This window comes from Lemur catta, chromosome 20, assembly GCF_020740605.2.
Source record: "Lemur catta isolate mLemCat1 chromosome 20, mLemCat1.pri, whole genome shotgun sequence".
Taxonomy (NCBI): Eukaryota; Metazoa; Chordata; class Mammalia; order Primates; family Lemuridae; genus Lemur; species Lemur catta.
In genome coordinates, this window is record NC_059147.1 from 30,687,575 (window position 1) to 30,699,946 (window position 12,372).

The 12,372-nt window shown below is 45.3% G+C and overlaps 2 protein-coding genes across 2 annotated transcripts in view; one reads left to right on the forward strand and one right to left on the reverse strand.

Moving 5' to 3' along the window:
- The window catches only part of MT4 (metallothionein 4), a 26,240-nt gene extending 16,687 nt beyond the window's left edge, over nt 1-9,553 (reverse strand). Inside the window, exons 1-2 of the mRNA XM_045533692.1 lie at nt 9,051-9,553; nt 8,274-8,446 (exon numbers count right to left, since the gene is read on the reverse strand). The gene's annotated coding sequence lies outside the window, so the exon portion shown is untranslated. The remainder of the gene's footprint in view (nt 1-8,273; nt 8,447-9,050) is intronic.
- The window catches only part of BBS2 (Bardet-Biedl syndrome 2), a 26,140-nt gene continuing 22,872 nt past the window's right edge, over nt 9,105-12,372 (forward strand). Inside the window, exon 1 of the mRNA XM_045533690.1 lies at nt 9,105-9,486. Within this exon, the coding sequence (XP_045389646.1) occupies nt 9,370-9,486 (117 nt within the window). The 5' untranslated portion in view covers nt 9,105-9,369. The remainder of the gene's footprint in view (nt 9,487-12,372) is intronic.

Genomic DNA, 12,372 nt, shown 5'->3' on the forward strand with positions numbered 1-12,372 from the left:
GCCAAGGTCACTCAGCCAGAAAGGGGCAGAGTGAGGATCTGAATCCAGGTCTGTCTGTTTCCAATGCCTGGGCTCTGTGCACAATTCGGAGATGGTCAAGATAATGATGGATGCCCTGAAAATCATCTATCTCGGCCTCATCTCCAGGTGGAAAAATATCTGTGGAGCTCTCTGTGCAAATGTTCAAAGGAAAAAAGAAATCCCACCTCTAAAATCAACATCTGTACTGAGCTGGGTCAACATGGGGGCAGAGACAGGTTGGGGAGGAGCTGAAGCTCTGCTCTGTGTGTGTTTGCATACTAATGAGGCAAGAATACCAGTGGCTCATTAATGAGGACCTGACCTCCAGGGTTCTTAAGATGCCAGCTTTTGTCCAAGTCTTTTTTCTCTGAGAGAACATTCAGCTGTTTCCTGGAACGGATGCAGCACAAAACGGCCTTTCAAGGCCTCCTGTTGAATGAAGTGTTTTGTTCCCACTGCAGCTTTTAAAGACATGGAGAGAAAACAAACTCAGAGTAACTAGGAAGTACTGCTTCTCAGGGATGGGCAGGCAGGCAGGATGCGAAGTCCCAGGACAGGCCTTCCACGAGACAGGGAGGCTATCCTGGACCTGGGCTGAGTCACATACCCAGCACCTGTGGCAAGCTGTTGCCCTTGGGTTTATAGCTAGGAAGCCTGAAAGGAGATGTGCGTCATTGGGTGTGATGGGACACATGTTGGTCCACGTGAACCAGAAGGTACAGATTCTCCTCTTTTCAGCACCCAAAGAAGCTGAAAGAGGACTTAGCCTGGGGTTAACGCTGTAAGCTTCCCGTGAGAGGGCTGGGCCATGGTAGAAAACTTAGACTGTTCACATAAGTGCAAGAAGAGATGACAGAGGGAAAAAAAATACAACTGACTCGTAGAGCAACTGATAAGGTTCATCTACACTTACAATAATGGAAATGCAAACAGAAAACTACAAACAGATAGCATTTAAAAAATCTATGTGATTGGCACAGATCCCAAAATGTGAAATGCACCTTGTCGGGAGGCTAGGGGATGGGTGGTGACAGGCAAACTGAAGGGTGACCACAATAGCCCTCAAAATGCAAAAGGCACATGTATATTCACAAAGCAACTCCACTGGAGGAAATTATTCTGCACATTTATTTATCTACAGCACACAAAGAAGTGGCTGTCAGTCATTGCAGTCTTGTCTGTAACAGACTGGAAAAGCCCTAAATGTCCATGGCAATGGAAATGGATTCAAGGAGTTCATGCGATGGAATTCTAGACAGTCCTTAAGAATACAAGGTAGCTCTGCCTGTCCCAGTGTAGAAGGCTCATGAAGATATAACTTTAACAGGAAAAGCAGGATGCAGACTGGTGTGGGTCAGGATGTAGGGAGGAAAGTGGTACGAGGCAACCTAACTATACATGTTTGTGAGCAAAATATATCTTTCAAGAGACACAGTCTTCATTGTTACCTCTGAGAGACCTGGGGAGCCGCAAGTCTGCTCAGCTGGGAGTGAGACTTACACTGGAGGTTCTTTTTTAGCACTTGGATTATCTTTATTATATGCTTGTATTACTTTTTCAAAAGAAAATAAAGGGAAAAAAAAGGAAGGAAAGAAAAGAAAAGCAAAAATAAAATAGAATGCAACAATCATTTCACTACCCAGAAATAAGCACTAGTAAAATTTTGGCTCATACCTACCTATTGTTTTTGAATTAATTTCAGGCTTAAAGAAACGTTGCACCAATAGTACAAAGAGGGCTAAGGCATCATTGTATCCCTCTGGGTAGGAAGCCCAGGGCTTGGCGTGAAATTCAGTAAATGTTGGCATGGCCGAGAGGCGGTTAGTGAACAGAGACCCCGCTATATGGGTTCAAGCCCAGTTCTGTCATTCATTAGCCAAGTGTGCTTAGGCAAGTTACTTAACCTCTTCATGCCTGGGAGTCCCAACTTATAAAATCGGGGCAATTAATAATAATAGCACCTACATCATCAAGTTGTTGTGAAGATTAAATAAGTTAATATGCATAAAGTGCTTAGAACAGCAGCTTCCACAGGTCGAGAACTATATAGCTGTCGGCTATTATACTTGCACCTCGCAAGGGGCCTTTTTCCAGGTGTGGCCCCCCCTCAAATTTTGTAAAGCTGAATGAAAAGACTGTATCCCTACCCCATCCTCTCCTCATGCATACGCACATTTGGCAGGTTTTGGAAAGTCTGCCGTTCCTAACTCATCCTTTGGAGTTAAGACATTGTACCTTATTAAAATGCAAGGGTTGTCATCTTCAAATGTGAGTTGAACACTTCCTGTGTATAAGGCTTTGTCCAGGAACACCATCATGTGGCTATAAAAAATGAGGATGCTCTCCAAAGCACAGTAAGTGACAAAAGAAAAATATAAAACCATGTGTCTAGTATGCTACCATTTATAGAGTACACAAAAGCTAGGGGAAAGGATTATATATAGGACTTACCTGTAGGACTTACCCATGCAATCACAGACCATCTGTGGCAGGAGATCCAAGGAATGGGTCTCAGTGGGGAGTCTCCGGGGAGGGGATTTTAGTGATGAGGACAGGGATGGGAGAGGGAGTTCCTTTCATTGTATATGCTTTTTTTTTTTTTAAGAAAATATACTTCTTAATTATGGTAAAATATACATAATGTAAATTTTACCATTTTAACTATTTTAAAGCATTCAATACAGTGGCATTAAGCCACAAAGTTGTGTCACCATCACCACTATCCCCAGAACTTTTTCATCATCCCAAACAGAAACTCTATACCCATTAAACAATAACTCCCCATTCCCTCCTCCCCCAGGCTTTGTAATCTCTATTCTACTTTCTGTTTCTATGAATTTGACTACGCCAGGTGTCTCACATAAGTGGAACGATACAGTATTTGTCCTTTTGTGACTGGCTTATTTCACTCAGCATAATGTCTTCAGGGTTGATCGATGTGGCATGTATCAGAACTTCCTTTTTATGGCTGAATAATAGTCCATTGTATGGACTGTATATCACACACTTGATTTCTCCATTCATCTGTTGATGGCCACTTGGGTTGCTGCCACTTTTGGGCTATGATGAACGACACTGTTATGAACATTGATACAAATGTCTGAGTACTGATTTTCATTCCTTTTGGGTATATACCTAGGAGTGGCACTGCTGGATCATATGGTAACTCTATGTTTAATTTTTTTGAGGAATTGTCCTGTTTTCCACAGCACCATTTTACAGTCCCACCAGCAATGCACAAGAGTTCCAGTTTCTGTACATCCTCATGTATGGGCTTTTAAATTGGCATATCAAGGCATTACCTATTCAAATAATAAATTAAATAAAATATTCTTAAAAGACACCGTGCTTTAGAAGTTAAGGTAGATGAGTGAAAGGAGGAAGGCGAAAATGATAAAACAAAAGCAGCCTCATCTTAAGAAGGAATGCAGCACTGGGAGTCAAGAGAGCTGAATATCAGCCTTGAATCTGCATTAATTGGCTGCATCTTCACACCGCTGTCTGGGACCCCACACTGATAGGTCATCAAAGAAGTGTGGACAACGCCCCCTTCAGGCGGGTGCATATTCTCTCTTTGCATCACCCCCTCCCTTGCCCACTGGCTCAGCAGTGTTGCTTAGGCAACGTGGGAGACTGGAGCGTGGGAGGAGGGAGAGGCCCGGCTCTCCATTACCCGGCTCCCTCCTCGCCTTGCGGCCTCTGTGAGTACAGCTCTGGCCTGGCACCCCTCTCTCTGCGCTCCCAAGACACAATTTCCTTCCCTTATGCCTACTAGTTAGCCATGGCTGCCCTAGAAAAGTACTTGAAGCTGAGTGGCTTAAACAACGAAATTTATTTTCTCCCAGTTCTGGAGGCTACTAATCTAAGATCTATGTGTCAGCAGGGTTGGTTCCTCCTGAGGGCAGTGAGAGAGAATCTGTTCCCTGCCCCTCCTCCAGCTGCTGGGGGTTTGCTGGCCACCTTTGGTGTTCCTTGGCTTGCAGAGGCATTGCCCTGATCTCTGCCTTCGTCTCCATATGGTATTCTCCCTGCGTGCATGTCTGTGTCCAAATTTGCCCCTTATGTAAGGACACCGGTCGTATTGGATTATGGATTAGATTATGACACCCTAACGATCTCTTTTGACTTGATTATCTTCGCAAAGACCCTGTCTCCAAACAAGCTCACATTCTGAGGCACTGATTCAGGCCACAACAGGTGGGCACAGCTTTCACTGCTGCCTCCTTATCCTGGGTCGGTTCCCCAAGTCCTGCCCTCCATTCACAATCGCAGGTGAGCATGTCGTCTGTGTCCTGCAGGGACCCACCAAGCCTCAGCACCTTGGCCACTTCACTTTTGTCTATCTTTCAAAAAGGAACACTGATCTTTGTTTCTTGGTGTCTCCTCCCAGAGAGTTCCACGGCAGCCTGTTCTCTGTGCTGTACAGATGCCATCACCTCTGGCTTACACCTGGGGAGCTTGAGGTAGGTCGAGGAAAAGGACTTGTGTGTCCTTGTATAGGGGGCTCACAATATGTCCACGTCTACTTTAGAGTTCTGATCCTCTTGAAGGAGGCCCCTTAAGGAACAAATAATGGTGAAATATGCCCGGGTTGGGAAAGAAACTGGTAATTTCATCTCCCCAGGATCCCTTGAAGGGGCCACGTGGGCTGTTTAGCATAGACGAGACTTGGAGGGAAGAGGATACATCTTCAGATTCCCAAAAAGCTGACATGCAAAGAGTGATGAAGTCAATCTATTTCTCCAGAGAGACTGATATGTGGCTCAATATAAGTAAGAGATTTCTGAGAACTGTGTTTAAATGTGATGGGCTCCATGTGAGTCACTGGAAGTATTCAAACAGGGCCTGGATGGCAATTCTTGCCTTGGGCAGAAGCCTGGGCTGGTGATCTTTCTGGCCTCCTTCTCCTTGGAAATGCCAGGAGTGTAGAAATAGAACTTGGAATTTCCTTTAGCCTTCTGTATCCCCTAAAGACACGCTATTCAGATCCGCAAAGCTGTATACTGCTTTCAGCTGCAGGAGTTCATACCAATGTAGAAAAACTCCAACTTCCAGAGCAGGTGCCCCAGAGATGGGCTTGCGGCCCAAATGGGTAGTTACTAATGCTGAGTCAAGCCTTAGCCAGCGTCTGATGCTGGCCACACCCACGGCTGGCTCCAGGGGGCTATAAAGAACACATTCCTTGGAAACTGGAACACACTCTAGCCATGAGCTTTGATCTGAATCTGGGGGCGGGATGGGCCCGAAGCCGGTTCCCCTGCTCCTTGAGTGCTGCGCTTACCACGGCCAGCTGTGGCCTCCTCTAATTTCAAAATCATTTGAAGACTCTTTAGCTTTTAGTTGCCCTGGCAAAGCAGACTTGTCATTAAAGCAGACTCTGGTCACACCTTTCCATCAACACCATTTACTACTGTGGGCTTGGCAGGTGGAGATAAAAGCTGGAGGAATTTTTTATACATCATAGCAATAAGAAGATTAAGGAGAGCAAATTTGTAGATTTTTAAAAAAAATCACAACTTATGTAGGTTATACAGGCATTTCAAAATCAGAAGCTGATGCCCAAAGCCAGAGAATGTTAAGAAGAAGAATAACAACATCAACAGAAATTAATCAAAATGTGTTTTCTTTGAGTGAATTGTTTGGCAAGGCACCTAATATTTGAATCCCAGTAGGCCAAATCTTTTCTTCATTTTCTGAAAGAGTCTTTAAATGTAACTCACTGAATAAATCTTTGAATAACTGAAGATGTGATGCGTTATTGTTATTTATTACAAAAATTAAGCCCTGGTCCTCATCTATGTGCACACGGTAATCACTCTCTCATGGCTTTCCTTCTTTGGTTCAGGAGTCTCTGGCTCACCCACGTCACCTAGAATCTTTAGTATGTCTTGTGGGTGTCATGTCATTTACACATTATAGAGGTGGCAAATGGTGCAAAACAAGAAAAAAAAAGAAGCATCACTTCTGGATGCTTATCAGTGCAAAACCATATAATCTATTTTGTATTTTTCAACTATATAATTTATTTTGAAGTTATGGAAGCCAGTCCTACAGGTTGGGATTGATAAAGCAGGGTGATCTGAGAGCGAGACTGGGGGAGCAAAGCAGGCCTTTCTGAGGAGGGGAGCTGGTGAGCTGAGATCTGATCAACTCTGTAGGAGCCGGCCTTGATAAGATCTGGGGGCCGAGCATTCCAGGTGGAGAGAAGTGACAGGTGGCATAGTAGGTCCTGCCAAACGAGTTATTCAAGATGCGAATATAGAGTTACTTGAATAAACAAGCATTTCTTCACCAAATATTTAGAGGGCACCCAATAGTGCCAGGATATGTTGAAGGTGCTTGGATAATGTCACTTTGGAAGGTTTCTTGTGGAGGAAGCACCACCACGTATCAGTTCTGTTATGCAGTAACACTTCAAACCCAGGCTTGAAAAGATCTGGGGCAGAGAATTCCAGGTGGATTCCAGGTGTTGGGAACAGTAAGTGCCAAGGCCAGGAGGTGAGACGAAATTTGATGTGTTGGGATGATTCCCAGACACCAGAGCTCTGTGGGCCAGGTTAGGAGTTTGAATTTTATTCAATGTGTAAGGGGAAGGCATTGGAGGATTTTATACATGGGAGTGATGTGATCTTATTTTTTGATTAAAAATTTTTTTAAATCAATTTTCTTTCAGGCATAATTACATACAATAAAATACAATTATCTTAAATGTACAGTTTGGTGTGTTTTGACAAATGCATACATCTATGTAGCCACCAGCACAATCAAAATGTATAACATTCTTATCACCCCAGAAAGTTCCCTTTTGCCCTTTTGCAGCTGATCCTACTACTACCAACCACCCCAATCTCCAACCCCGGGCAAGAGTTCCTGCAGACCCTTCATCCACCTTCCTAGAGTTGCCATTTTTTTTTTGTTGTTGTTATTTTTATTTTTTTTTTTGTTATATTTATTTATTTTTAAAGTCTAGTAAAGTGATGCAGTGGGTATGGAGAAGGAACAAAGGAATCTGTAACTGGTTGTGATCAATTACCATTTTGCATAACCATGGCATGTTTGTAAGAAATTAGCATTGCTACAACAGTACTAACCAAACTATAAACTCTAATCAGATTTCACCAGTTTTCTTACTAATATCTCACAGAGCCCTGCCCCATGCAGCCCACTCTGCTCCAGGGCACCCCCCCCCCCCCCCCGTCCCTTCATAAACTGGGGAGGGGTCCTAATGGCCAGTCCCATTAAAGAGTCTGGGGAAACCTGAGCCTGGGGTCCTTTATAGGCAGGTTCTGGGAAAACAGGAGTGGTGATAGGCTGTGGATCTGGATCCCTGAAATCTATAGACAACCCCTCACCCTCACATTAAAGTTTTTTTTAATTATAAAAGTAAAACAGGCTCACTGTAAAAACAGCAAACACGACAGTGCAAAAAAAAAAAAAAAAAAAGCAAAAGTCCTTCAGGTGGCTTCCCTGCCCAAGTCCACTCCTCACGGGTGAGCCCTGTGGCCCTCTCTCCCCGCCTTCCTCCAGCCTTTAACAGAGTCTTGATGTGCCTGAATCTCTGTTTTTTACACCTGCACACCCTCTAGTGGGAGTACTTTGCAAACTCAAGGTGAGAACAAGGAGAGGGAGTGGCAGGCAGCAGGCTGGCCTAAGCCTGGTCCCCCTCCGCTGCCCCGCCACTCCCTGCCTAGAATATATTATAGAGATCCTCAATAAATGTTTGTCAGAAAAAAATGAAAGGCCTAGAACGATCTCATTAGAGGTTTATTCCTTTCCAGTTGTTCTTGGGAGAGGCGGCCTACCAAGCTTTGATCAGCTATTAGCACAGCAGAGTAGCTTTAGTGAGCTGAGGACTTTGTGAAGGTAGAGTATGGGCACTAAAGAGAGAGGACTTCACAAAACAAAGTAAGCTCTTTTACACAAGGGCAGAAAGATAGACCCGGGGCAATTTCTATGACAGGGATGATCAGGGAGCTGCTACAGGATGTGGAATCTAGACAGGTGATAGAGGGAGTGAGGGTGAAGCAAAGAGGGGCTGGGTGCACTCAGGGGCATTGTCTATCACAGGCGGCGTGGAGGGCCACTGGCTCAGGTCTTACATTCCATCAACACCCATCAAGATAAAGTCTTTTGACTTTATCTCCAAAAGAGGTTGCAACTAGGCACAGACGCACCAACAGGTTTGAAAAAAGATGCTCCTTTGTACAACTGTAATTACAAAATGCAAGTATCAAGAATATTCCAGAACTCACCTTTCAAGACCTGAGCAGCATTTTGATCCAGTTGTTATTTTCCTCCTCCTGGCCACCTTCTCTTCACTTAGCTTCCAGGATACGCTACTCTCCTGGTTCTACTTCTTCACTGCCGGCTCCTTCTCAGTCTCCTCTGGTGGTTCTTGCTCATCTCGTCACTCCTCACTAAATGTCTATTTCCAGAAAGCAGCCAGAGAGAGCCCTCAGGGCCTCTGCACCTGGATTTCCTTTGCTGGAACACTCTCTTTCAAGGTTGGCTCTCTCACTCCCTTAGAGTCCTTGCCTGAATGTCACTTTCTCAGTGAGGTCCGTTCCACCTATTTAACACTGTATTCCCTCCAACCCTCTATCCTCTCTTCCTTCCCTTCATTTTCTCTATAGTGCTTACTATCAAATGACTAGTATTCAATGAATGGTCACTTTTCAATTTTACATGTTTGCATTTAAAAATATATAGGGAGTCTCACAAGGGGCCCCAGACTATTTAAACGTGAGAGTCGAAGCATGTTTTTTCTTTTCCTTTTGAGAGGATTGGTATACTTAGTGCAGGTAAGTAACTGCCACGGTTTGCCTCGACATAACGGCTCAAGCGAGAGACAGAGCAGGCACTCAACTATTTCTTGAATTAATGACCCTTTGCAGTGGGGCAGCAGTGCGTGGAGCCTGCAGGGGGGCAGACTGGTTATGGTGTTAGTAGGGGAAACCCCGGAGGTGCACTGATTCAGACATGCCCCTGCAGACACGTTAATGTAGTTGAAATTAACGTGCGTAACTTACAGCAGCAAAACACAAGACTCCATCACCGGTAGGTAACGGACTGCAAGCTCCGCCGCGCTGAGGCCCGACCGCGCAGCCGCAGAAAGCGCTGAGGCGCGACTGCGCAGCCGCAAAAGGAGCCAGACGGGTTTGCGCAGCCGCAGAAGGCGCCGGCGGTACCGAGACAATTCGGCCCCGGCTGTTTCGCGCCCGGCCCGGGGCGGCTGGGGTCGGGTGGGTCTTCTCCCCGCGCTCCTCAGCTCGTCACCGCGGCGGCTGAGGCCCGCTCCTCTGCGCCCGCCTCGGGTCGCCAGCCCTTCTCCCCTAAGCCGCCGCCATCATGCTGATGCCCGTGTTCACCCTGAAACTGCGCCACAAAATCAGCCCCCGCATGGTGGCCATAGGGCGCTACGACGGGACTCACCCGTGCTTGGCTGCCGCCACCCAAGCGGGCAAGGTAACCGCTCCCACCCGATCGGAGCCCAGGTCCCGGGGGACCCCACCACCTCCGCAGCCCGCGCCCCTGTGATCCTGCTCCCACTCTCTGACCCCGCCCCCAGCCCGTGTTGCCCGGCAACGGTCTGGTAGTCACCTTGTAGTTCTAGTTCTTCACCCCGTCAAGAGTAATGGGGTCTTACAGGAACAGCTTTGCTTATTGTTTGTTTGTTTGGAGACAGAGTCTCCCTCTGTCATCCATACTGAAGTGCAGTGGTGTAATCACAGCCCACCGCAACCTTGAACTCCCCGGCTTAAACATTCCTCCTAGCTCTGCCTTCCGATTACCACCATTCCAGCTAATTTTTTTCATTTTTTGTAGAGATGGGGTTTCGCTATGTTGCCCAGGCTGGTGGTCTTGAGCTGCTGGCCTCAGCGATTCTCCCGCCTCAGCTTCCTGAAGGGCCAGGATTACTGGCATGAGCCACCACGCCCAGCCAGGAACAGTCTTTTTGAGCAGTTGTCAGGCACTCAGACACGGACAATGTTGGAGTCCTGGATCTATTGCTAGGGAGCTTAGGACAGAGAATCCTCCAGAAGGGAAGGGGCTTGGTCAGGGTTAGCAGTGATAGATTCCGAGGTCTCTGTAACTATCATGTGGAACTCCTTCCACTCTCTCACACTGCTTTACAGAAAAAAAGACTCCAAGATTAAATCACACAGATTGCACTTTTGATCCTTGTCCATGTACATTTGGGTCTTTCCCTTTAATTTATTCACCAAGTATTTATTAGGTGGGTACTGTGTGCCAGGTACTGTGCAAGGTATGAGTCACAGAGAGAGAAAAGACAGTCAACATTCACCAGATTTATACTGAACATTTATACTAGATTTTGGGGATTCAGAAATAAACTTGGAGTGTCTATTTTCAGAAAGCTTATAGTCCAAAAGGACAACGGACAAGGCAAATAAAAGTCCCGTATATTGATGGAGGCACATCCAAAATGCATGGAATACAGTGATACCAAGGGTAGTATCTTCTAACAAGTACAAAGCCTTATACATTAATTATTTCAGCGTATTTGCTAGAAGGCCAAGGACAGCACCATACACAGGTGTGGTGGATTCTGGCTCCAGTGCCTACTAATTTCATGACCTTGGGCAAGGTACTTAATAACAGTACCTATGACATAGGGTCAGGATTAAATAAGTTAATACATGTAAAGCACTTGGCATATAGGAAGTGGTCACTAATTGTTGGCTGTTTTTTTTATGACTCTACTTTATTGATTAGAAATAGCATTTCAGAGAGGTTCATTGCAGCACCTGAAGCCATTCAACTAGAAAGTGATGGAAGTGTGATCAGAGTGCATGTTCTCTGACCTAGTGGGAATTTCATAAGCTAGCATTTGTGTAATGATTTTTTATTTTCAAGACAATTTCCGAGTATGTTGCATGTCATATGATATGCCTTGGGATGCATAAATAAAAAGTAATGATTCATTCTCATTAAGGAGTATAATGGAGTTAAGCTCTTAGCACGGGGTCTGACATGTCATAATGTTACTTTTTTGTTAGAAGGCACTGACAAATGGCAAGAAAAATTCATATTGGTTCTGCTGTAGGTGCACAGCTGTTACATAAATGGGCTGAAAATATCCCAGTAATATTAGCTCTGGCCCTAATTTGAGGCCTTAGTACGTGCTGAGCAGTGTTCTTAATTCTGCAGGTGCAATGGTGAATGTGACAGACAAGTTTTGTCCCCTTGGAGCTTATATTTGAGAGAGGGCTCAGGCAGCTAACAGAATATATAAATTACTTCATAGGAAAAAACCAGAAAAGGGGCTCTGGGATGATGGGAGCTTGCTATTTCAGACAGGGTAATCAGACTGGCCCCTGATAACATTTGCTCAGAGGTTTGAAGGAAATGAGGAAATAAGCTTTGCAGATATGTGGGATAAGTGCCTTGCAGGCAGAGGGATCAGCATGTGCAAAGGCCTTGAGATGAATATATGCTTGGAATACAATAAGGGAAGCCCATGAGGTAGCCACCAGCCAGATCATATAGGGCCCTGTAGGCCATGGTAAAGACCTTGAGTTTTATTTGAGACAGGGTCTCACTGTTGCCTGGGCTGGAGTGCAGTGGCATCATCATAGCTCACTGCAGCCTCCAACTCCTGGGCTCAAGTGATCCTCTTGCCTTAGCCTCCTGAGTAGCTGGGATTACAGGTGCTCACTACCATGCCCAGCTAATTTTTTTATTTCTTGTAGAGATGTGTTCTTGCTATTGCCCAGGCTGGTCTTGAACCCCTGGGCACAAGGGATCCTCCCACCTCGGCCTCTCAGAGTGCTGGGATTATAGGTGTGAGCCACCACCGTACCTGGCCAGACCTTAGTTTTTATAATGAGTATGTTGGGAAGCCACTGAGGCTTTTGATAAAGTGGGTGATGGATTCGCTTAAAGTTTTAGATAAAGGATAATTCTGGCTGGTATGTGAAGGATGTACCACCACAGGATGCAGGAGGAGGTGTGTGTAGGAATGGGAGTTGGGAGATCAGATGGAGGCTTCTATGGAAGCTCTTACATTAGAGTGTGACCTACAGCTGTTTTTGAAGATGGCCAAAAAAAAAAAAAGAGAAAGTCCTGTGTATTTGGATACTGCATGTTCAGAACTAAACAAGTCTGAGAAGTTCTGACCTGATCTTTTATCTTGAGACTTTAAACAAAAGTGATAATATTTTATGACTCAAGTAATGTGTGAATATAGTCTCCTTTGAAAACAAACATTGCAGGTAGGACTAGAACCCTCTTTGACTGCTGTGGCCTGAGTCTCTAGAAACAGGACTTTGTTATTATTACATCTGGGACCCTATTGTGAACATGCAGCTAGCTGACTCTGGGCCCGAG